The following is a 26,723-nucleotide window of genomic DNA, read 5'->3' on the forward strand; positions in this document are numbered from 1 at the left end:
GTTTAAAAAAAACCTTTGTTTTGGTGTAATTAATTGGTGAAAGAAAAAGGATCCTTTCTTTTTGTTTTCAGTAAATTCATCTGTAAAATGCTTATTTCTTAATCTTCATTACTATTATCCACCACCGAATTGACTCAAAGTTATATAACGTCTTAAAGTTGTACAACAGAAATCAACATGTTAAAAAGTGTGCACGTGAGAGGACAACTTTTGCATCATAAAACAACTTTTGAATATTTACTGCTTCTCAGCAGTGTTATCATCTCCAACTGTGATGTTTAGAAGTGTTGCCGAAGACAGCAATAGTTCATCTCACACATGTTTACCTCTCTTCTTGTCACTTGTATCCTGTTTGTGCATTGCTCAGAATATCCAGTAGGGCTTAAAGAAGAATTGTTTTGCTGGATTAAAACAAAGGGACTGAATCTCTGTGACTGTGCTATTACCATGCTCATTTAATGTCCACATGAGGATTTATGTTTGTTTCTAATGACAATATCTTTTATGAATTTTATAAGGGACCTCTCCCTAAAAGTTCATGTATTTTCTCAGTTTCACATGCTGGCACAGCAGTAGTTCAGCTAATCAGTCAAACATCACATCTGAGGGGAGTGACCTATGAGAGTCGAAAGAAATGCCAGCAAGTTTAACTTCTCAGACCTGACTTTATAGTGGAGGGACATTTTGTAATGCAGAAATAATTCTCATCTTGTCACTTCAAGGCTTTCCTTGCAATACATGGTTCAAAGTTGGCTCGTGAGTCAAAAGATTGGGGAGGAAAAGAGGAATACCAACCCACAGTTTCATGTTGTGCTACACTCGTTGGTGATTTATTGTGGCTGTTCAATGAAAATTAAGGAGTAAAACAATGTCTTAAAAGAGTTGTTAAAAGCAAAATAATTGCATTCATATCTGTTGTTTACAGATTAGCCATACAGACCTAATGCAGAAGACAGAGTATATATCAAAGGTGTAGATATTCAGGCCTATCATGTACATTACAACAAACTACAGCACAGATTACAACATTACATGTAGCATAAATTCAGCTGACAGTTTATGAGCTAATGCAGTCCAATGTACTCGTAATTCAATACAGCCTGCTTTTAAGAAGGTTTTATATGAATAAACTTTTGAAGTGTTTGAACTTTGTGGCCATTTTAAACGTTGTTTGTGTTGCTGTTTGTATAGAATTGTGTAGTCCGTTGGCAAATCAGCTAGCATTTTTGCACATCCGGTTCCCTCGTCTCAAAGCTTATGGGTTTTTTTAACTGGTTTTCGGTGAAATATTTGAAATAAGATCTTACCAAAGGCTTAAGATATTAACATGTTTTGTTCTACAACATAACTGTGGACATAATTCACACTAAAATGTGCACCACGGGACAGAATGACGAACTGGTCCTGCTGCATTCGGATGGTTGTAGACATGTAATTAACCATAAGAGAAGGCTGCCATACATCCTACAGGCAGTTAATGAGGACAAATAAGAACTTAATCTAACCCAGTACAGACTCCGGTTTGATTATTATTATTTTTTTTAATTTACAAAAGGATACTTGGTGATTTCTACTGTTAGGAAGAATACAGTGTCTTCCTGTGCTTCACTAAGAACAAAAATAACTCATCACTGATGGCTAAATGAAGAACAGTGCCAGTGGTGTGGATCCTAACGTTTGAAGAGCTTTCTTAAACAACATATTATGATAATACCTATGAATGTTATACAATGGAAACCTTCAGCAGGAGGTCAGAAGTAGCTCATAATCCACGTAAAATTACAGGAAGATGTTTGACAATTAATAAAACAAGAAACATGCACACTGTCTGTCTTAAATGATAAAACATGAACTTGAATGTGTGTATCTGTGTGTGTTATCCATCTAATCAGAGTGATCAGAGTCACAGTGGTGACAGATGTATGTAGGTTTTTGAGGGGGTGTTTGATGTTGTACTCCACCGCAAGTTGATATGCAAACTTCCTGACCTAAAAGAAAGTAAAACTAGTTAGTCAGTTAGTTGTACCCCATGGTACCTATACACATATACAGTACAAGTACAAGTCTGCTGCCTCAATCAAGTAACCAGTCAACACCTCCTCTTGCTGTGCATTGAAGACTTTTTGACTGCTGTGATAGCCCACACTGGACAGCTTTCTTGAACCTTGTTCTCTGAGGTTTTGCAATTTCTTGCAGTACCTGCTCGGTGTCACATGGCAGATGGAGTAGTCTTTGGCGACTGACCTCACTGTTTGTCCCTGCCACACGTTGCGTGCAGCTGTGACTATAAGGACCCGCAGATGGACCTGTGAATCATCATCGCGTTAATATCTCAATCACCATCATGTAACGTCAGAAGGATGATAAATGATCTATCCATAGAGCTCATATTGAAACAGACGTCACAAAATGCTTCGCAACCCAGGTTTAGATGTTAAGATCAGTAAAAGGGAAGTAATGTGTGTCCACATGTCGTGTGGTGCTGCTCACTCACTTGCTCTGCTGAAACTACATAAAGTAGTTACAAATATGTATTTTATATGTCCTGCTTCATTTGACAAAATTACACCATAAGTTCAGATGAATTGTTATTATCGTGAACTGTCCAAACACATTAAGATCGACCTCTTTGGTGCAGGTTTTACAGGGCACCGCTTGAGCCTTGAAGAGTACTACCCAACCATCAGTAGCTGTAAGTTTTACCTCTCATTTGAGAACTCGCTCCACAGAGACTACATGACAGAGAAGGTTAACGGACCACTTGTGGCAGGGACAGTCCCTGTAGTTTTGGGTCCCCCCAAAGAAAACTATGAGCAGTATCTTCCTTCTGACGCCTTCATTCACATTAATGATTTTCCTGATGCAAAGTCACTGGCTGAGTATCTGCTCTTCTTCTTTAAGTACAATGCCTGTAAACATAAACATGTGTGCCAAATTTCATACGTCTAGCTGAAACCTGTCTTCGGGGCGCTAGTGAGCCATTTTAGCCCACCCATGCGCACCTGCAGCCCCGTTACTTTGGAAAATAAAGAAGGAAATAATCCTTGAATTTCAACAGGGCCTCCACACCGGTTGGTGCTCAGGCCCTAATTAACTAAAATAATAATAATTTAATGTGATGTAAGATTTCTAATTGAAATCAATCAGTTAACGAAACTCGGGATAGTAGTGCTATTTTACATTGTAATGACACGCGTGTGATCCCCCCCGGCTGACATGGGCTGTGTGGCTGCTCTGTACTGTTTTCATGGCCACCAAAATGAAAAGCAAGACACTCTGCCACCCACCCACACATGCCGTTCAGGCAGGATATGTGGCGAGCCAGCTACTGGCTAAAACTCCATATTTAACAGCCAGGAGAGTGTCATTCAATCTTCTCATCTCATTTTTACTAAGAAAGCAATTTCCCCAACTGAATCAAACTGACATTTGGCCCATCTACCACTGAGGTTATGAACAATAAAATGTGGTGACATCAGTCGATTGCGAAGGCAAAAACAAAGTCTTCTCTTGTATCTTGTATTCTGTTTGTGCATTGCTCAGGATATCCAATAGGACCAGTTAGGTGACGAAGATGCTCTGACAGTTTGTGTCACCGCTCTAATTAATCTGTTGTGTCTCTGTGTGTATATTCATTCATGCTGTATTTACTCTGTGTTGTCAATCCACAAACCATAAAACCACAAAGCATAAGGAAAATGTTGGCTCTTGAGATTAAGAAGACGGACGGTGATGTAAATATATTTGGGTAAATGTCATTTGTTTCGCTCAGCTAATACAAAGGAAGAGTGTCTGTGACTGTGCTATTACTATACTTATGTAAAAATGCCAATATCTTTAATAAATCTTAAAAGGGCAAGGTGACTCAATATTTTATATTTGTTTACTTTGTATATGTAATAGTTTTGCTTTGTTAATAACGTCATAACATCATAATAAAGTTATTTAATATATGTGAATGTCACAGATTTGGGTATTTTTTTATTTTAAGTACAATTGTGCAGTTACTTTATATTTTCTAATGGCCGTCTTTGGTTGAAGTAGTACATTGAGTGTTTGGGCAGAGCAGCAGGAGGACAAAATAAAATATGATCCAGTTTCACTCAAATCAGTGAATTAAGTTTTACATTTGCGTTTTTGTACTGTGATAATGAGGTCAGCCCCCCAAAAGACTAGTTGCACTGAATTTTGAATGATTTAACATTGATATTACAATTCAGAAGAACCAAATACACAATCTTTATCAAAATAGATAGTTTTAAAGTGAGCTCTCAGAGTTTCACATGCTTACACAGAGGTGGTAGGGGTAATGGGTGGGTGGGGCATTAGTCAAATGTCACATCTGAGGGGAGTGAGAGGGGAGAGAATGCCCAGCAAGTTAAACTTGTCAGACATGTTCAGTCTCAGTCTGGCTACTATAGAATATCTACACACTCACCTCACCACCAGCAGTGTTATTTTCAGCTCAAAGGCTCGAGTATGTATTTTGATATTTGGACCAAACGTTCCCTTTGCTTTACACATTTCTGATTTGAAAATTATCATTGACACAACACAACTTTTTAGTGCAGGAACATTTTCTAATGTAGAAATTATGCTCATCTGGATCCAAACAAACTTCTAGGCTTTTCATGCTACATGTGGTTCTACTGTCTAAGATTTACAGTAAAAGCAACAATTTTCCAATTAATCTAATGCAGTCCTCTTCTTGCCTGACAGATTTACCATGGCTTCCACTTCTCATATTTTTTTATAAGCCACCACGACAGTGATTCTGGTCCTGGCTGGATTCATAGTTCTGTTTGTCATGTTCTACAAGTCATTTCCATCTCCGAGATGTTATCCTCACCCGGCTCAGCTGCCACCTCACAGATGACAGAGATTTTTACTCCAGAGCTCGAGAAGTTTTGATATTTCATAGAGCTATTGAGGAAGGACTGGACTTGAAGGATATTTTTTTGTAATTGAAGAAATATGTTTCTTTGTATGTGTAAAACATGCTGTATTTGTTTCTGAAGAACGATGTATTTGTTTGATAGGTACGTTTCTTATTTGCAAAACAAAATTGTGAGTGGTGTTTTGTATTTGCAAACCACACTGAGTTTGTTTGTGAATCGTTGGGCGTGACATGTCATGCCATGATTTTGACTCCATACTCCTAACCCTGGGATGATGGAGGCAGTTTTGAAACATGATGGGACTTTGGCTTGATCCAGTAAGGTGTTAAAAATGTCCGTTAGGACACAAGCCAGCTGATCTGCACATTCCCTGAGCACCTGCCCAGGTATGTTGTCAGGGTCCGGAGCCTTCTGTGAGTTGACGCTCATCAGAGAAATTCGCACCTCAGCTATGTCAAGGCAGAGTGCCTTTTCATCCAGGTGGGGACAAGTTTTCACAGCAGGAGTGTTGTTCAGTGCCTCAAACCTCCCGAAGAAGTTATTTAGTTCATTTAGGAAGTCCATGTCATCATCACACGCAGGAGGGGCAATCCTGTAGTTGGTGATAGTCCGTATGCCTTGCCACATATCCTGGTGAAAAAGTCTTGGGTTATTCGACTGTGAGCACGCTTTGCTAGTCTGATGGCACGGTTCAAGTTGGCTCTTGCTGTTCTCAGTGCCATCTCGTCGCCAGACTTGAAGGCTGAGTTCCGTGCCTTTAGCATTTTGCATAGTTTACAATGTTTACCAGTGGCACATTTACAACCAGAGGCGCAGCTTGTGAACAGGCAATGCAGGCAACTGCTTGGGGCCCTGTGTCACCTAACGTTAGTTGCTGTCCTGTCCTCCTTGACAGGAAGTAGCAGCACTCTATTAAAATAATAGAGCTAGCAAATTAATAGTGTTATTATGCTAGCTATTAGGGTAGAAGAAGGTAAATAAGCAAACTTATTATGTTATGGAATTTTTGCTTGGGGCCCCAACAGACTTTAGAATCGCCTCTGTTTACAACTTAAACAGAGACAAAAGCACAGTTCCTATTTCTGGGGTTAACATGGCAGATCAGGTCCAGCTGGCTAACTAAAGCAAATGTTTGCTATATGAATAGGTTAAAAATGCTGTCTGTGGCTGACTTGAATGTTTTCGTCCAAAAACTTTATTTTTTATTGTTTGTGGCATATCCGATTTCTTGCTGCTTGCCATGCATACTTGGACAAGCAATAGAGGTTATGCTGCAACTGTATACTGTATAAACTGTATATAAGCTTCCCTTCCCTGTGACTACACAGTCACTCCTCATCTCCTGGGAACGGCAAATGAATTCACTCATCCCATCTGTCTGTGACTACATGTCAGGAGATGAAGGCTACAGTGCCGTTCATTATCTTTATGGGTGGTACTTTTGGTAGTATTACATTAACAGAAAAATGAAACCATACTTATCCTTTAACTAGAATGTGAAGACATATTAGCCAAGCCACTGCTGAGTTTCACGAACAGACCATCAATTTCCCAAAAACTACTACTCGGTGAATCAGTTGTATTGTAAAATGGACCTTTGAGAAAGAAATAGGATCCTTTTTTTTGTTTTCAGTAAATTAATCTGTAAAATGCCTATTTCTTACTCCTCATTACTATTATCCACCACCAAATAGACTCAAAAATTTCTTAAAGTTATATAACAGGTATTTTATGAGTTATGCAACAAATGTTGTTAATTTCAAAGTCAGTTTTACTTAAGTGAAAATGTGCAGTTACTTCATAATTGTTATTGTCTGCTTTGTCATAGCACCTGGTTAAAGTTGTAAATCTAAAGTCACTCTTTTTGAAAATAATTCTGAATGTTTCAATATGGATATTCAAAATGCATAACGACCAAACACACAATTTTTATGAAAATGAATTGTTTCAAAGTGAGATCTCAGAGCTTCACATGCTGACACAGTAGTGGTTGGACTAATAAGAGGGCGGGGCATCAGTCAAAGGTCACATCTGAGGGGAATGACCTACGAGAGGGGTTAGAGAAACACAGCAAGTTTAACCTGTCACACCTGTTCAGTCTCAGTCCGGCTGGTATAGAATATCTATACACCTTCCAAACAGTCACATCATTTTCAGCTTAAAGGCATGAAGGAGTGTTCTGACTACATTATGTAGTTACAAATACAGATTTTATATGTCCTGCTTCATATGACATATGTATGGTAAATATGTAACTTTCAAATCATAGGCTGTATTATGTAGTGTTACCAAATCAACAGAAGCAACTTACAGAAACGTGTATGGAAATCCAACATTACAGTTAATATTTTTTTTCTAAAGAGGAATTAAAACACACTGTTCTCACCTTTGCATCGATTATAAGGGCTGGATGTCTCTTTCCGGCATTCAGTGGAACAACTGTGACAGTCGTGTGGCACATATTACAATAAGGTACTGTGGTGATGATAAGTATCGGCTGCCTGAGCCCAACAAGAGCGCACTTTTTGATAATGCTGAAGACATGTTTTTAAGATCACACATGTTCCTGTAGATTGCCGTCTCTGCACCTCTGTCATGATGATGGTAAAGGTGGTCCTGATCAGTGGCGGTCCTAGCTTGCATGACACCCTGGGCAAAGTCTGGGTTGATTTGCATATGCTCTATGCACAACTGACTCCCACAGAGATCTGTTAATCAGTTGTCTCTTAATCAATGTAAAATGCTTTGAACTCACCAATTCATACGAAGACAATATAACAGCAACAACAAATAACAACAGTAATAACAACAAAATCATTTTCTTCCAAAATACCGTAGAATAATGTAATCAAGATAATTAATAATCAATCGATAATAACGGCTGTGTGTGTGGTAAGTAATAATCATGTGTGAAGAAATCATGACAGATGGTTAAAAAATGTATGTTATGCCACATCAGCTGAGTGGATAAGCACCCTATAGTTGTAACGCTGACACAGAACACCTGCAAGGGTGAGATGTTCAGGAAGGGAACATGCAGTCAGGAAGGGAACATGCAGTCAGCTTTGAGGGCTCCTTGTTCGATTTTTTATTGGTGACTCCTGAAACTCTGAAAAACCTTTTTGAACGAACAAAGAAAAAGAAGTAGAGACGCGATAATACCAATGGCTCTGTAAAATGTTAGCATAACTCTGGTATTAAATAGGTGATCAATATTGCTTTCTCCAAAAGCAGGACTAAGGGAAAGTGATGTGCTCTGTGTTATGTACCTGCCCCGACACACAACTCTCCAATATCACATAAACGCCCCCTAGTGTTCCACTGAAAACCATAAAGAGACATGCCGCCCTTATACTCTCACTCTCACTCATAGTTCCTGCTGTAAAGGTCTTGGGATGTCACCTGTTCACAGTTTACCAGTTCACCTGTTCCCCCCTCCTTTTCCCTCACCTGCTCCTCCCAGTGTGTGTGTGTGTGTGTGTGTGGGCGTGGTTCTCCGCTGCAGCCTAGAGGTGCACGTTTTGCATCCTGTCTCATCAACTGCCTCTACCATAGGCAACTCTCTTTGTGACTTACTCTCGTGTTTTGCTTTTTTGTTGTCTTTTTTTTTATCTCTGATGTTTTTGATTTTTCGTGTACTCATTTTTGGATGCCTTTGTTTGACACTGTTTTGTTGTTTACCTGCTAACCTGCCTGTCTCAACTTGACGGTTTTAATGTGTCATCGCTTCTGTTTTCCTGCAGTAGCTAAAAGGTTTCGGCTGCTTTAAGGATCCTTGAAATTGTGCTGAAAAACATGAATGTAAACACACCTCTGGAACAGGAAAGCTTATAACAACACACAGATCAATGATTTTTTTTCATCCTGCAATAGCCACCTTTACTCTGCAGCCAGTCGATTGATCGTTTAAAACTCCTACATGCGCAGAGACACACACACACACACACACACACACACACACACACACACACACACGTGTAGAAAGCCTCAGTCAAAGGATTGTACTATGCATTTATTGGGATGTTTTGTGTGTGTGTGTGTGTGTGTGTGTGTGTGTGTGTGTGTGTGTGTGTGTGTGTGTGTGTGTGTGTGTGTTAAAGAAACCTGTGGGAATATTGACTTTTTTAGGAGGGCTGAGAAAAGGCATGCAGTCAGTCAAAAGGCTTATTTACTGTAAATTAAATTATTAATCGAATAAATTTAATTATTATGTCTCATTACAAATGTGTAATAAGACATAATAATTGAATTAATTCAATTATTAATTTAATTAAATGTATTCAATGAATTTAATCTTCCACTGCATGGGAAAGGTCTGGTTTGTCTCTCATCGCTCATCTCTCTCATCATGCAAGCTAGGATCACCACTGTGGCTAGTGAGTGGGTAAGAGATCAGTCAAACGTGGCATCTGGGCGGAGTGACCTATGACGATGCAAAAAAAATGTCAGGAAGTTTAACTCGTCAGACCTGTTCAGTCTCCGCCTGCTGTTGAGCTACACGCTCGCCTTACAAGCAGCAGTGTCATTCGAATCAGAGGCACAGGTGAGTATTTTGACATTTTGACCAAACTTTCTATTTGCTTTACACATTTGCGTTTTGAAAATGATCATCAACACCACTTTTTAGTGGAACATTTTCATCACCAACATTTTGTGGTGATGAAACTTATGCTCATCTGATTCAAACTAACTTCAAGGCTTTTCATGCTTCCTGTGGTTACACTGTTTTAGATACTTTCGGCAACCTTGAGATTATGAAGGCTTGAATAACTTGCTGCTACTTTTGATTAAACTGCTAAACTCTGTGTGACTTCAAAACATTTTAAATTGACGTACTGGCAAACTTTTGAGGGGATGTGTTTCCAATGATTATAATGCAGTCGTCTTCTTGCCTCACAGGTTTACCATGGCTTCCCGTTCTTATATTTTACAGTCCACCATGGCAGTGATTCTGGTCCTGGTTGGCATCGTAGTTCTGTTTTTAATGTACTACAAGTCAGTTTCATCTCCGAGATGTTACCCTCAGCCGGCCCCTCCAGGGCAGCTGGCAAAACCTGTAGTGCTGCTGTGGTTCTGGCCTGAAAACAAGAGGTTTGGTTTTCAAGACTGTGAAACGCTCTTCAATATCAACAGCTGCTACCTCACAGATGACAGAGATTTATACTCCAGAGCTCGAGAAGTTTTGATATTTCATAGAGCTATTAAGGACGACCTCTCCAACCTTCCCAGCTCACCCAGAACCAAATTTCAGAGGTGGATCTGGTTTAACATGGACTCACCCAACAACACACGCAAGATAAAAGGCATTGAAGGCCTTTTTAATTTAACCTTGAGTTACAGGGAGGATGCCGATATCCGCGTACGTTGGAAACTGGGTACCAGGAAAAAGACCGATAGAGACTTTGTGCTGCCCAAGAAGGAGCGATCGGTTTGTTGGATTGTGGAAGGCAGTGAGCTGCAAAATAAATCAGACGATAAGTACAACTACTACAGAGAGCTTATAAAACACATCAAGGTGGACATCTTTGACAGCTCCTCTGTCGACTTATTGAAGGGTGAAAACTATTTCCAGACTATCAGCAGCTGCAAATTCTACCTCTCCTTTGAAGATTCGATTCACAAAGATTACATTACAGAAAAGTTCAGCGGGCCTCTTGCAGTCGGCACCGTGCCGATAGTTTTGGGCCCGCCGAGAATGAACTATGAGGATTTTGCCCCAGGAAATTCCTTCATTCATGTCAATGACTTTCCAGACGCTGCAACACTGGCTGAGTTCCTCCAGAAGCTGGATGGAGATAATGTGGCTTATATGAGATACTTTGATTGGCGGCAGTCCTTTACGCCCAGACGTCACCTTACTGAGCAGCACGAGTTTGCGCACGCTATCTGCCAGGCCTGTCGTCATGTGGCCATATATAGGGAGTACAGAGCTATTACTGATCTGTACAAGTGGTTCTTTGTGTGATGCTTTTAATGGTCTTATGTTTCTCTGTAACGGTTAAAAAGACCAATTAGAATCGTGCTATGATGAGAAATCCTCTTTTACATTTTCAGATGACATAATACTGTTTAATGAATGCTTTAATTTGCTTGAGAAAAGATAGTTTCCTCAAACTATGAAGCAACACTTAATCCCTTAGTTTACCTAAAGAAATGTCAAAATCACCAAATTTGGGGATGTAAGTGTTTCCATTTGTCGGCGACAATTGGTGTTTACGTAAGTTAAATGCATCATCAATGTTTCTTTAGTAAATAAACACAAGAAAAGATATTAGATCTGTATCATGATGTTGTGCTGTAATGATGTGACTCTGGACCATTGCATATATGTTTTCACTTGTACATAAAAAGAAATGATGACTCAGTCATGCTTTTCAAAGTTGTTGTCATTCAAGTGTGCGTGACTGTTTGAAAAGTTGTCAAAAATGATGTTTTGATTGAAACGCCCACGTGTTAGAGCCTTATTGTACATTGAACTGTGTTCTGTTTGTGCTTTGCTCAGATTCTCAATTTACACTGATTGAGGTGGAGTTTATTAAACACCTGTTAATTCATGCTTTCTTTATGTTTTTCACCCACACACCTAAAGGATGGTTTGTGTAGCTGGTTAAAACAAAGGGAATGAATCTCTGTGATTTGCTTTACAACTCATGTCCACATTTAATATATGTGTTTTGTTCTAGCTGATAATGCCAATTTATTTTTTGAATCTTTTGGTGACTTGGATTATTTCACTTTTTTAAGTTGATGTCAAAGTTTTGCTGCATTAATAGCTTGTATTTAAAATCCTTATAAAGTTATTTAATGCTCATATGTGTATGTCACAGAGTGTGGTCATTTCAAAGTCAATTTTACTAGATACCATTAGAAGTAAGTTCATCTTGTATTTGAGTGAATAAATCCTTTAATAGCACCTCATTTGTACTCGTAAGAGGGTGGAACAAGGTGTTGGCGGGTGCAACATTGGAACAGAATCGTGTACTTTGCTCTAATTATTTGCATTTTAAACCAATTCAGTTATAATATTGATGTATGGAGAATCATTCAGTTTCTTTGCACCATAGTATGGTGGAACCAGTGATGGAGAGTGTGACTAAGGCAAATACTGTACTTTTCACTGCACTATGTTTATTTGATCATTTTAGTCACTAGTTACTTTGCAGACTGCATGCTGCATCAGAGCCAAGCAGCACATTTTTAAATTAATTTATTTTATCTGCAATTGGATAAAAATAAAGCACTGATTTTGATAATCAGGAAAATGCTGGATCAGAGCTGATAATTAGCCAGGCCAACGACACCAATGCCAAGTCAACGCCAAGTACACAGTTTATACATGTAAATATATGTTTCATTTACTTTAACTTGTACTTTTGGTACTTAAGCACATTTCATATCAGATACTTTGAGACTTTTAAGTACTATTCGTATGGATGACCTTCACTCTTGCCAAAGTAATATTTTAACAGGATATCTTTTCTTTTACTCAAGTTACTCTAATTGTTCATTCTTCTGTTTTATGTGTTTTTATTCTATCTAATTTTGTTTTTATATTCTATTTTATAATTATTTAAAAAATCCTGTGTATGAATAACAACATGTGTTAGTTTCCTATCCCATCCCTGTGCCTTTTTCATGTCTTATGTACACAGACTCGTCTTGGTGTCGACAGTTGCTATAAACCTGCCTCACTTGTTCTTTGTTTGGTCTCACACAGTATATTCAGCAGACGCAGGACCTGTCAGTCTATTCATAATAATTACTGCTCCTTCTTGTGTTCAGTGTCTGAATGTTTCCACATGAGGGCGGGGGCTGCGACTCGTGGCTCTGGGTTGCGCGCGTGTGTGAGCGCGCGATTTCGTGCGTGTGTGTGTGTGTGTGTGTGTGTGTGTGTGTGTGTGTGTGTGTGTGTGTGTGTGTGTGTGTGTGTGTGCGCGCGCGCAGTGGTCCTTAAGTACCTTGGTCAGCGCCAGGCGGCACACACGCGCTTCAGCAGCCGGAGGAACTTGGAGCGGAGCGCGCTCTCCTTCCACATCATCCAGCCGCAGAGCCAGCTGCTCCCCTCCGCCAGTTTTGTCTACTTTACGAACCTCTCAAGTTCCCGCTAACCTTTCTACTCCACCTGGACCTCTATTTGTTCGGATAACCCCTCTTTTCCAGCAGGAATGAAGCAGTAGAGCCGCGCCGCCCTCGGAGCACCGAGAAGCGGACTCCTCTCCATCCGCCCCTCCATCCGCCTCCTGCCGCCTCCTCCTGCTGGAGCTGGAGAGATGCCCGGGGCAGGATGTGCTCCAGCCGCAAGATCCTGTGGAGCCTGCTCCTGCTGTCCGTGGTGGAGGTGGGCCTGGGTGTGGCGAGCATCGTCCTGGGAGCCGTGGGCATCAGCTGGGTCCGGGGCCAGCACAAGCCGCAGCAGGGCGACGCGTCCCCGGTGTGGAGCGGACTCTGTGTACGTCCTCAGAACAACTTTTACTTACTTTTCTTTATTATAAGTATCTCCGGGGATGGTGGGTAAAGGAAGAGATAAAACTCAGGGGAACTATCAGCCTGTTTTACTTATCCTCCTTTGTGAGTATGTTTTGAGACACATTCTCAGAGTATGACTGTGTGTAAGTATTAAAGGTGCACTATGTAGTTTTGGGGAAGACATTTTAATTAAGCCTAAACAAACTGAATTAACTAACTCTCTTCCTTTTCGCGACTGAATAAAGTGATTAAACAAACTGACCTTAAAGGACAACGCAATTTCATCCTGTTTTACTTTGTTTATATGTGGCGGACCCACCAGCAGCGTTCTGGGGACCTTATTTTCCTCTGAGAACAGCTTGTTTATTCAGTCATGGAAAAAATAAATATTTCTGAGTTTGTATTATTACCTCATTGATATTGTTAATATTAAAATTCTGAGTTTGAATTTTTTTCTCCAAAAACTACATAGTGCCCCTTTAAAATAAGGGTATGGAATGAGGTTAAGTGTGATTTTATTATGATTTTGGCTGAAAGATATTAGTTTTGAGCACAAGGTAAAACGCCTCTGTTTAAGAAACATTCAAGTATTCGACTGATTTTTGTTCATACTTGTGATTGTTTATCTAATATTAATCACTAACTGGAAGTTTTGGTTCATCCCTCCTGGTATGGAAACCCCGGAGGAGGTGAAGACTAAATAATGCGGTCATGTTTGTCCATTAGATGTTCGAGAGGCCTCTGTGCTGCAAGTAAACATCTAAAGATCAGTTTCATTAATTCATGCTTCAGTTGATGCTCTGTGCTTTGGGAGGGTCAAAGCTTTTACGCACAATCATCCTCTCACTCTCCTGCATATGTCTCCTCCTGTTACACTGCTAATGCAAGCCTCATTATCTTGATGCCGCTGCTGAGCAATGAAAAGTTGAGTTTTGTGTATTTTTAGTGGCTATTTATAACCTTGAATCAGATTCTTTACAGTAAGTGCTGCTCCAGCTGGGGTAACAGTTTTGCGCCTGGAGCTGAGGCAATATGAGTCATAGAGAAACATATGAATATCAGATATGTGCAAAGTCTGGAGAAGCCTAAATACTCACAAGGTGTGTTACTATGCGGACATGCATCAGAAAGAAAGAAAGAAAGAAAGAAAGAAAGCAGTTAGTGATATTACATTATATAGGTTGTATATTTGAGGTGTTATGCGATGAGAGGTCCGTGTGTTCAAACCTCACAGCTGTTGAATGCTGAGTCAGCCACCCGTGTCTCCTGATTACCCAAAGGTTTGGATCTTCTCTCAGGACCTGGGAGTCATTAAGAGTTACTGACCGCTGTCCTGTAGAAGTAGATTGAATGTGCAAGGTTGTGCAAATAGATCCTGCTGAAACGGGGAAAGTGCTCCTCGTTCATATGTGATATTCGTCTGAACATTTATGAAACAGTTTCTTTTCACATGGAATAACTTCCGTTATTTGTTTTTATTATCGATCCAAGTTAACGGGCAATGATTTGATAACTGGGAGGTCGTCTTATACATTCCTGATCTCATCCATAATGATTTCTGAGTGAGTCAATTCTCAATTATTGTTTAAACCACTCAGTCCTAGAAAGTTTGCCTATAAAGTCAGATAGAAGATTAAAATCTCCCTCTACAGATGTGATTAGGACATCTTTTATTTTGTATCTAGGATTACTGGAATAATGAGAAACTCAAATTCTCATTTGAACTATTATCTTATGTCCCACAACAAAACTAAGAAGATCAACTGAAAAAGTAGTTTAAAGCTGATAAATTGCCTCCAACGCTGTCACTCAGTGGCTTAGTTGCATTGTGGGTAATGTAGGCTGCAGGTTTTGAAAAGCAGTCCACACTGCTGGACCCATTACAGATGGTTTAAAAACAAATAGTTAAAATTAGATACAACAGAACCAGAAATATCGCCACATTCCTCTTCCCTTTTCAAAACCTAGTGCCGACATTAACCACAATGCAACATCCACTGGGGGACATCACTGGTGGCAGTTTATCAGATTACATGCAGCTTCCTGTGGAGCCACAAAAGGCTTTATATACTATTTCACATATGCAGTAGCACTCTTCAAGACCTGTCAACACACGTTTATGTAGAAAATTGGTGGAGTTACCCTTTAAGCCCTCTGCTGATGAACGCCACAAGATATGGCTGATAGTCCAAGAAGGGTGATTTTACTGATTAAAATTACTACTTACTGATTAAAAATGAGAGTGACATCACACCCTCCCTTTACACACACACACACACACACACATATATACGCACACAAGCCCTGACTACTGCTTCCAACAACTTCCAGCGAAACAATGCAGCCCTCAGCTCATTGCACTGTCCCACTTGTAAGTGTACTCTGCCAGCGTAATACACCGCCATGCTGCTCCAGTTCAGTCTGAATCATTGACATCCAGGACAATATGGCTGCGAGCCCACATTGACACACTCTATTTATAGGGGGAGAAAATTGCATCTGAATAACCGAGTGAAAAGAATACATTCACCCTTCCTGTTGTCAAGACAGAGAGAGAGGAGGGAGAGATAGAAGATAGTTTGATATAGTTTCTTACCCAGTGATTTGAACTAACTACAACTTTGGAAATGTTCATTTAGTCATTTGTTGTTCTCTGTCTCCTTCCAGTTTCTGGTCTGTGGGATGTGCGGAGTGCTGTGCGCTCGAAAGAGGACAGGTCTTATTGTAAGTACATTTATGTAAGCTTTCTTTTTTGCTTGTTTACTTCCGTGACACCCAGTAGCCTCTTTTGTTGTCCTCTCTCTGTGTATTTGATTTTGGTCTTTTTGTTTGAATAGCGTTTCCTTCCGCAGCAAACACAAAAGGCTCTTTCCAGTGATGTGACAAATGGAGTCAGACTGATTCAAAGGAATAATTTGACATTTTGCCAGCAACTGGTTAGCTTAAAGGTAGGTAGGGAAGGTTGTACTGGAGAAAGATAGTTGATTGGTTTGTCTCGTTCCCAGGTTGTCAAGTACTTTACCTTATGGGTCAGAATTCTGCACAAAATTCTAACCCAACGCGTTGGTATTTGACGATCTGGGAATGAGACTAAGCAATCATCTGTCTCAAGAATGGCCTTCCCTACCTTTAACTTAGCATAAAGACTGGAAAAGCTTTGCAACAAAATCCTCCTATTGCTGCTAATATTTGTTTGTATTTGTTTATTGGTTTGTTTGTTTGTTCTGCTTGTCTGTTTGTGTATCTGTAGCTTCATACTTATAGACAGATGATAGTGGTATGGATCCTCTCATCTAACTCTTGGCAAGAAAGTGAATAAGCAAATTTCCCCAATTGTCAAACTTTTCAAATCACTATCAAATATATTATAATATAATATATACAGACATTATTTTGTTTGTCTTTTATTTTTACTGTCATCTTCCACAGTTTTTGCTTTTGATTGTGTTAAACTTAAACAACATCCTCACCAAAAGATGAGTTTTGCCGTGTGCACCGTCAGTATTCAATAGAAATGCTCAATAATGTTACATTCTGTCAACTAATAATCCACACACATGCGCTCTGAAGTACAGTATATGTATATATATATATATATATATATATATATACATCATTGCGATACACCCTGCAGGATGTCAATATCTGTGTGTTTGTGTGTGTGAATATACATGTTTATGCCTATTTGGGTCCCCAATACACACTGACCATGTCAGGACCAATAGTCCTCATTGGGACCAAAGGCCGGCCATAATGCAGCAAAACGTGATTTTGAGGTCCTGGTTAAGTTTAGGGGTAAGGTATGAATTGAAGCTAATGTGAGGAACTGTGTGTGCATGTGTGTGTGTGTGTGTGTGTGTGTGTGTGTGTGTGTGTGTGTGTGTGTGTGTGTGTGTGTGTGTGTTGTCCTCCTCCAGAGCAGGGCCATACAGTACAGTATGCTCTGTTAAAGACATCTGAGGAAACCAGAGGAGACAAGCAGTCACCTCTCCTCTTCTCTTTCTGTCGTTCTTTCCATCTTTTCTTTTTTTCTTTCTCTGCCCGCCGATCGCCTCGCGGTCTCTCTGTGTGACAAAGTCTTCTTGTTTCTCTCCGACTGTCTCTGTCTCCTATGGGGAGAGCACTAATGATGGATCGATGACAGCACAATCGGCTGTAACAGAGACATCCCTCAACCTTTCTCCCCCTCCATCTCATCCTATCCATCCCCACCTATTGTCTCTGTCGCCATCTTTAACCTCATGCCTTTCCCTTTCCCATCACTCCCATCCATCTGCCTTCAATCTCATTCTCCGAGTCGTTCCGATGCTCTCACCCTCTCCATCTTCCTCTCCTCATCTCCTTCCATTCCCTCCCTGCTTGTCAGCCTGTGGGGTGATGATTGCATTAGGTTGGTTTGGCTCCGGACTCCTGCCAGCCGCTTTCCACACTTCACCGGGTAATGACTGAAATTGGAGATGCCCGTTTTTCATGCGGTTAAAGGCACTAAAGGCATCTGTACCGGCAGCAGTGAACGAGAACCTGAACTCCCAGACACACACACACACATGCATACACAACAAATGAGGAGTAGAATTGAATCGATTGGATTTTATTATACTGATTGCAAAGTAACGACACTGCAATCATTTCCCCTGGAAAAGCAGGTAGATTCCCATACTGGGCTTGAGTTGCTGATTACAGTTCTAAGGAAGTGATCTGTAAAATGTGATTGATTAAATACTGAAAGTAAAATCAGCCACACACACACGCAAGCAGAAATACAGCAAGTGAGTGATGCAAGCATATTAACAAGCATGCAATATTTCTGGAAGAGACTGTGTGCTTTGAGAGCGATCCAATTTTCTAATAGGAAATGAGATTTATTTTGACTGATACGCATTACTCATCAGAGCAGCCGGCGTCCAAAAAACAGCAGAATGATGGAGATGGAAGCTCAGTAGCACTGTGTATATCGCGCCATCCCATCACTTTTTGTCAGCTTGTTTACTGTTTTGTTGATAGGATATCAATTCTGCCGTTCGCATCAACATAAACCTTTCTCTCTGTCTCCGTCCCTCAGATGATCCTGTTTTCAGCATGCTGTATCTGTGGGCTGATCGGCGGCATCCTCAACTTCCAGTTTGTTCGGGCGCTGAACAAACGACCAGACTCTATGCACTCGATCCATCTGGCTGCCATGACTCTGGCCTGTCTGGGTAAACAAAACAACACACGACGCTATCATTAATACATAGCCCACTGTATGTGGCATGTTGTCATAATATAGTAATGTTGTGTCTCGGTAAATCTTACCTTTTACCTATCAATACTGTAAATTATCCCAAATCTGTATTATTACTCTGAATCACACTCACTGTAACTCTATCACAGGAGACAGCACAGTCAAATGTTCCTCCAGAAATCAGATCAAACACTATTTTTTTAAGGATCCCCCCCCCACAAACTTGTCTCATGGTCCTCTTCTGTCTTGAAGGGGCAATGTGTAACAGATATGGCCAGAACAGTCTCAGTTTCCGAACTAAGAATCTACAGCTATGCTAGCAGCTCTGTGAGGCTGTAAATGCCAACATCAACATGACAAAATGCTCACAGTGGCAATGCAAACATGCTGATGTTTGGCAGGTATCATGTTTCACATGTTGTCCATCTTACTTTAGCATGCATGCTATATGTATGCTTCGTCCTCTCAGGACCATTAACTTCAGTTTGGACCAACAGACTGTCACTGCCATCATAGAGGCACATCACTAGATGCGTCATCCCACTCTTTTTTTCTTTTAAATAAAAAGCCAAATGTTGTTTCCTTTTCCTCTCCTGTCCAGGGATCTCCTCCTGTACCTTATCCACGTGGCTGACCTGCCGCCTGGCCAGCTCCGAGCAGCAGAGGATGTTCCTGGAGAGGGAACACTCGCTGCACCACTCGCACGAGATGACCGAGAAGGTAGGACATGACAGCAGAAGGGAGCCTCTTATCGGTCAGCATCGTCAACAGTTAGACCTTTAGCTCAAGGAACATGATGTTTCATGACCTGAGATGATTTCAGCATAAGTTTTTTGGGCAGTGTTAAGTTAAGAAGTATGTTTGTGTGTTGCCTAACAGGAGATCCTGGACAACTCCAGCAACGGCATTCCCCAGATCTCCTACAACGGACACACCGCATCATCACCGTGATGACGTATTACCAAAGGCGAATCACACACGGACAGCTCATGAATCGCTTGCTGTCAGACGACGAATACAGCATGTACTTCTTTCTACATATCCTACTGCATACACAGTAACTATATTGTGACTGCAGGGAGTGAAACCAGGTCTCTCGCCTCGGAGCCCTTTTCTTCCATATAAGAAGGACAAGGGGGAGGCATTAGTGCTTCTGAATAATTATGCAAACATGGATTCAAAACAGGACGGAGAGCCGCCGTTTGGGTGACAGTTCAGGTGACACCATCTGCGTGACATCATCTGGCCTTTAAACTAATGAGCAGGAGGGATGGATTGTATCTAATCAGATGCCTCAAAGTGATGAGCACAAACCGAGCATGCAGCTGATTCACTTGTTTTTGAGGAACTATTTCAGTCTCAATTATTCTTCTCTCTGTCTTGTTATGGGATTATGAAATGCAGATCTTGAGATAGCCTACAGTAAAAGTGTATGTACCATCTGATAATGGAATGCTTTGACATGAAATTATGTGCAATGTACTGTACTGTATATCCATGCTTGTATTTCAGGAATCTAGCCCTACTTATAAATCAAACATATTTTTATAAATGCTTCTTATAAAAGTGAATTAAATTAAAGTATGACATATATGACATGGTTTTTGTAGCATGGATTATTTTTGTAGAAATGCTTGTTGCTACTTTTTACTCAGCTGATCTGTCACCTGGTATAATTATAAGGCTAACTGAGCTAACAAGGAAACAGTAGCTACAATCATGGATGTATAAACAGAATACAGTTAGCAGCAGTTTGCGGTTACTCTGGTGATATGCTGCCCGTATTTGTTTTGAGAATGAAAAACAGGTTGCCATTTCTTACATATTGCACCTTTAAGGTTCGGTCCCGATGCCAAATACCCGATTCGGTGTTTGATTTTGATTGGTATTTGAAGACCTGAGCATGAGAGTGGTGTACGGCCACCCGCCCCATGTTAGCTTGGACTGACGCCAGCCCGGATTAAGTGGTAACAGATGATGGATGGATGAAAAGAGACTCGACACTCAACTATCCTTTGCCAGAAAGTTACATAGTGTTGCTTTAAAGTTGATTTTTCGATGAATGCATGTCGTTAATCTTAAAAACCAAGTGCACAGTATCACGCACTGACAACCTGCGCGCCTCGCCGTCAACATTAATCAATGTGCAGCAAGATATAGGAAGCCGTTGCATTCCTGTGGGACCCCAGTTTAACTCAGTGATGCCTGTGGCTCTGCTCGCTGTTCACACACTCATCGTAAAGTAAAGCGTCTTAGTAAATCTGTTTTATAGTGCCTCTCAAACCTGTAAATATAAAGTGCTTCACAAAGCGAAAGCAGAGACGTAAACAGTAAAAAGACGATATCGCACACAGTCACATGCGTGCACACACACAGACACACAGCTGTGACTTCTAATGAAGATATACAATTGCTCTGACAACACAGTGCTGCTCAATACCTCATTATGGTGTTTGCTCCCTCAAGGAAGTGTGTGTGTGTGTGTGTGTGTGCGTGTGTGTGTGTGTGTGTGTGTGTGTGTGTGTGTGTGTGTGTGTGTGTGTGTGTTAACCAGCAGGGCCCACAGCAGCAGAAGCCGCTGGGAGCTCTTGCTGACTAAGAAACCAACGTCACTATTTATCACCGTGACAACAGACAGGAGAGGCCCATGGCACCCCAGAGAGCACAAGATCTGCACTGCACCGTGTGTGTGTATGTGTGTGTGTGGGTGGGTGTGAGTTTGTGAAATGCTGAATCATGTGACCTCCTGTGGTGCTGCTCTGTCAGAAAACAGTAACACTAGATTAGGCTGTGTGTGTTTGTACAAGTGTATTTCTCTACGCGTGTGTCTATGTGTGTGCGTGTGCATGTGCAACAGTGGCACTAATTGACACCTCAGGTCACCCTAATGATCCTAATGTGTCATTGCAGGTAAGAACAGGATACAGAATCAATGTGATCTCTTATGGGATGAGCAGCTCTACAGCATCCTTGCAAGTGTTATCAGTACACACCTTTGAATTTACATAACAAAGGTCATGTTGGTGAAGAAATGCAATAATTATAATTGGTTTCTATGGTTTCAGTAGAAAAGGACTCACTGTACTGGGAGTATCCCCGGATTAACCTGCTGAGGCTGCCCTGCTGGATTCCTTAAGACCTCCTTCCTGCCATTCTCTGCACAGTATGGATAGTATCAATATGCAGGAATGTTGCACGTAGCAATTAATCACATTACCACAAACCAGTTGTGCACCTGGGGGTCCTTTGCCCTGTTGGCTGGATGGGAAAAATGTTTGTGGCTTTATTCACTAACTTATAATAAGTAAATACAAGTATGAAAATAAAAAATTTAACAAAATACATCGAATTTTAATTACATGTCACATTGGAGATTAAGATTTTGATATTAGATATTTTTACAAACTGACTATAACAACATGCAAAATTTAAAAGCAGCAACATGTTTATAGAATAATAATTTAACTATTACAGATCCTTTGATACTAAGGGTTTGCTTACTTTATTTTTATACAAAATGTAAAACTAAATATTTAATGATAATTGAATATTTTTGTGAAAATATGTAAATTAACTAATTTATTAAATATATTTTCTGCTACTTTCAAGGGTTTGCTTACTTTATTTTCATACACAACAGCAAAAATATACGGAAGCCCTGAAGGGCCATGCATTCATACATTTTATTTCCTCCATTTTCACGTGACAACGAGTTAATTTCATTTGTTTTCTCGAGATCTCGAGTTATTATCTCGAAATAACAAGTGCCGTTTTCCCGAGATAACGGGATAATTTTCTCGAGATCTCGAGATAACGAAACTTTGTTTTCCCAAGATAACGATATAATTAATTCGAGATTTCGAGATAATGACTGTGATATGATAGGCCTGAGATTTCCATCACACACAAGTAGTGACATGTCATGCTGACCGATGTCAGGCCTTGACTGAGAAGATATGTGACGCGGTGACTGATATGTTCCTGCTCCTCTGACATTGCTACATTGAACGATTTAATATACTACACTATCGTTTTGTTTTCCCAAGATCTCGAATTAATTATATCGTTATCTTGGGAAAACAAAGTTTCGTTATCTCGAGATCTCGAGGAAATTATCCCGTTAGGGAAAACGGCAGTTGTTATTTTGAGATAATAACTCGAGATCTCGAGAAAAAACAAATGAAATTAACTCATTATCACGGGAAACAGAGGAAATAAGATGTATGAATGCATGGCCCTTTAGGGCTTCCGTAAAAATATAATGTTTATAAATATTTTTTGTATATTTTATGTGAATATAACAAATTTGCTATACATATTTTCTGTTACTATTAAGGGATTGCACTTTTTATAAATAACAGTAAAATAAAATATAATGATTATTAGGTCATTTTTTTGTTTATATGTAATAATTTTTTTTGTTTGTTTGTATATGTAAATGTAACTTATTTGTAAGTAAAATACAGATGTGTTGTTTAACTTATCTTCGACTGTCGTTTCTCCTCCTGGCCACCAGGCGGCGACATGAAGAAAGGTTTTTAATGCTTTAGCAGCTGTCCAGCCATCTTCAAAGCGGAAGTCGCCTGTCTTCACTCTTCCGGTTTTCCCAAACAGTATGGCGAACCTCGAGCATGCTGAAGAGGACCCAAAACATGTGAAAATGTCCGGGGAGATCTCCGCCGCCAGTGCGCCAAACCAGCCGTCCGAGGTGTCCTCTGTACCGGGCAGAGACGCGGTCGTGATCCCGTGCTTTGTCCCGTCGTTCGCGGCCGCCTCCGAGCTGCTGTCAGCGCCGTACTCGTGTCTGGTGATGAACACGCACCGCAGACACATCAGCCTGCCGCCCGTGTACCTGAACAAGAAGAGGACAGGTATACGGGAGGAGCTGGAGGCCGAGCTGCTCAGGTTCTCCCAAAGGTAACGGCACTGTTTTTCATTTCTGACGTTATTTTAGTTTGTTAGCCTTGTCGACATGTCTGCTGTTCCAGTACACGACACCAGTAATGTCCACAAACTGGCACACAAGCCCACGTCAACCAGTCGTTAAGGAGGTCAAGCCTACAGTGTAAACAGCTAATACCTCCATGTCTCAGCTAATGAACTGGGAAAAAGGCTTGAGGCTGGCAGTGGTGAGCTAGGTGATTGAAACACAGTTAGGAAAAAGTGGCAGTTCCTCAAGGTTAAAACACCCCACCACTGTTAAAGTCCTCTATTTATTTATTTATTCATTTATTCAATTTAATTTAAGTATTTGATCCATATAAGCAGAAAAGTGCACTTAAATAGCCAAAAGTATACATTTTGCAGCAGGCCTCCCTTGTCAGAGTTGGTTTATTATTATTATTATTATTTTTATTGATGCTTAGCTGTTAGGGCTGCAGCTAACTATTATTGTGATTGTCAAATAAATCCACCAATTATTTTGTCTACTAATAGATTAGTTGTTTGATTTACGCCATATCAGAAAATTGTGAAGAGGTGTCAAAAAGATGTCCTTAAATGTCATGTTTTGTCCACAACCCAAAGATATTGAGATTACTGTCATAGAGTCAAGAAACCAGAAAATATTTTAAAAAAAATATTTTTAATGGCTTAACTGATTAATCCATCATCAAAATAGTAAATCTGTTGCAGAATGTCGCACCTGGTCAAAGTAAAGCTAATTTAACCACCTCAAACTATTTTATTAAATTAACATCGATACATCATTTAAAAAAAAAAAAAAGCTGATTGTACATTTTGTTTTTCGACTTAAATCTTGTAACTAGCTGGTTACTAAAGCTGTCCAGTAAATGCAGTAGAAAGTAAGTAAGTATTCGTTTAAGTGCATTGTGGCATCTTGAAGACAGATGTGCACTCGGGGAGTTCAGCTGTTTGTGTTGGTGCTTTTTGTGCTGTGTTTCAGCTATTCGTTTCATCTAAGCACTAATGTCCAACATTTATTATTCTGTCTCAACCTGTTGCAGACTGAAGGGAGTGCCCTTGGCCTATGACAACGTCAGGATAGTGGGCCAGAACGGACACATCTACGATGACAGTGGCTACATCCACATGGACATAGAGGCCAGCTTTGTTGTCTTTCAGCCCAGAAAAGGACAGAAACTGCTGGTGAGATTTACAATTACAGCACTTGCCTGAAGATGAGCTTTGACTTTTGGCCTCTCTGTGAAGCTTTCTATGAACAAGGCTCGGAGAAAAACGATTTAAATTCTTTTGTAAACAAAAGTGATATGTAGGATAGTCCATTAATGTGATTAAATATTCACGGGACTATATAAAAAAATGTTATATACCGTACAGGATATGTTTTCCAGCACATTTATGCATATTAATTTATTCCTGCTGTGTTTCTGTTGATAGGGTAAGGTGAATAAACTAGGAGTGAGCCACGTGGGCTGCCTGGTGCATGGCTGCTTTAATGCTAGCATCCCCAGACCCAACCTCGTTTCAATGGAGACCTGGCGGGATGCGGGGCCAAGGATCGGAGCAGAGCTGGAGTTTGAGGTGACTGCGCTCGACGCCGACACCGTGGGGGTGCTGCTGATCAGAGGACGACTGGACAGGACCAGGCAAGTGACACACACCTGCCCTTGATGCAGGATAATGCCTGACCAACCCTTCTTCTTATTTCACAGTTTGTTTGTTCTTTGCTCGGCTCCTTTTGTCAGACTATTTTTGCAGTAGAAACAAGTTGTATAATGTTTTAGAAAAGATGTTTTCAAGGTTTGTTTAACCTTTGATTGATAACCGTGTTTTGTCTGTGCGTGTGCCACAGGGTGCAGGAGCTGTTAGCTTTGGGTGAGAGCTCAGAGTCCAGCATCACAGCAGACGACCCAGAGCCACCAGAAACCGAACCGAACCCAGAACCAACAGAGGAGTCTCCTGTCGACGCCCCCAAGAAAAAGAAGAAAAAGAAGAAAGACAAAGTCAAAGAGGTGGAGATGGACACGGAGGTCACACATGAATCCTCCTGCCAACTGGATGGCAACACGACTCAAGAGCTAAACGGAACAATGGATGAAGCAAATGGAAATGAAGCTGGTGAGAAAAAGAAGAAGAAGAAAAAGAAGAAGGATAAAGATCCCAAAGAAGAGGAGGAGGAGGTTGAGGTCTCCCCCATGGACGTCCATGGCAGCGACTCCAGCGGTTACCTTAGTGACAAGCCAAACAAAAAGAGGAAACATGAACCTGGTGTCACGCCTGGTGTTAGCGAAGATACTGAAACACCAAAGTCCAAGAAGAAGAGGAAAAGCGGCATTGAGCAGTTTGCCTGAAAAATTTATCATATCTTGTTTGAAAATCAGGTTAATTGTGTTTAATAATTAAGGAATATTCTGACATGCCTTAAGGATTAGACACAACTTTTGATAAAGCAAGATTCTGCAAGGTCCGACTTGACATATCAACCCTCATTGGATTGTAGTTCCCTTATACTGCCTGATGAGGGAGCAAAACTTCCACACTGGGACACAGAAACACAGTTTTCACTCCTGTCATGTCAACTTCACCTGTTAAACATGAAGCTCAGAATAAAAAGGCCCGATTTGAGTTCAATTTATGGAGCCAAATGAGGAAAAATTATGAATTGATATGAACCCTCTGTGCCTGCTTTCTTACATGTCCTCCTTCATGGATACTGAAGGACGTTTAGACAAGAGCTCAATTTAAGAAATGTTTCTTCTCTCTTGCCTCACGTGCCTCTGCAGTCTTAGCTGCAACCGACAAAGAAAGTATTTACCACCAAGTGTTTGCAGTATTCACCTACAAATGAGTCATGCGCAGTGACAAACAGTGCCGTCATGAATTATTTGTGCTGTTTCACTGTTCAGTGTGGCGTTGACAGTTTTCACATGAAGTGTTGTCTGTCTTCAGCTGAAAACCAGCAGAAATGGATATTAAGAATTAAAGAGCTCTGTATTTTGAAAAGTTGCTGCTTCCATCTTTCATTCAGAATCATCTGATATATCCTGATCACATACAGAGGAACACCTTTTTTTTAAGTTTTAGAAATCTAACATTTCTTTGATTGTTAACGGCAAGATTTCGTGTTTTTCATGGCAAGAAATACCCTCCCACAACAAACTTTCCTGCCGACGAGTGGGTGTCAAGTGATAAAGCGCTGATAGACGTCCTAA

General features: G+C 40.5%; 3 protein-coding genes across 3 annotated transcripts; all 3 read left to right on the forward strand.

Moving 5' to 3' along the window:
* The first annotated feature begins 9,831 nt into the window (after positions 1-9,831).
* Positions 9,832-11,709, forward strand: LOC311272971 (4-galactosyl-N-acetylglucosaminide 3-alpha-L-fucosyltransferase 9-like). The gene has a single exon (XM_084379769.1). It carries the CDS (start codon positions 9,838-9,840, stop codon positions 10,861-10,863), a length of 1,026 nt encoding a protein of 341 aa, XP_084235895.1. The 5' UTR covers positions 9,832-9,837; the 3' UTR covers positions 10,864-11,709.
* A 1,473-nt stretch (positions 11,710-13,182) lies between these two features.
* tmem196 (transmembrane protein 196) lies at positions 13,183-19,622 on the forward strand (the record flags this gene model as incomplete). Its single annotated transcript, XM_084380184.1, has 5 exons — positions 13,183-13,347; positions 16,032-16,088; positions 18,427-18,562; positions 19,190-19,308; positions 19,468-19,622. 5 exons carry the CDS (start codon positions 13,183-13,185, stop codon positions 19,537-19,539), a joined length of 549 nt encoding a protein of 182 aa, XP_084236310.1. The 3' UTR covers positions 19,540-19,622.
* A 3,554-nt stretch (positions 19,623-23,176) lies between these two features.
* On the forward strand, positions 23,177-26,142 carry polr1f (RNA polymerase I subunit F). Its single transcript, XM_084378778.1, has 4 exons — positions 23,177-23,505; positions 24,555-24,696; positions 24,949-25,157; positions 25,364-26,142. Exons 1-4 carry the CDS (start codon positions 23,204-23,206, stop codon positions 25,860-25,862), a joined length of 1,152 nt encoding a protein of 383 aa, XP_084234904.1. The 5' UTR covers positions 23,177-23,203; the 3' UTR covers positions 25,863-26,142.
* The last annotated feature ends 581 nt before the right edge of the window (positions 26,143-26,723 follow it).

Source organism: Pagrus pagrus (assembly GCF_965226575.1).
Source record: "Pagrus pagrus genome assembly, chromosome: 17".
NCBI lineage: Eukaryota > Metazoa > Chordata > Actinopteri > Spariformes > Sparidae > Pagrus > Pagrus pagrus.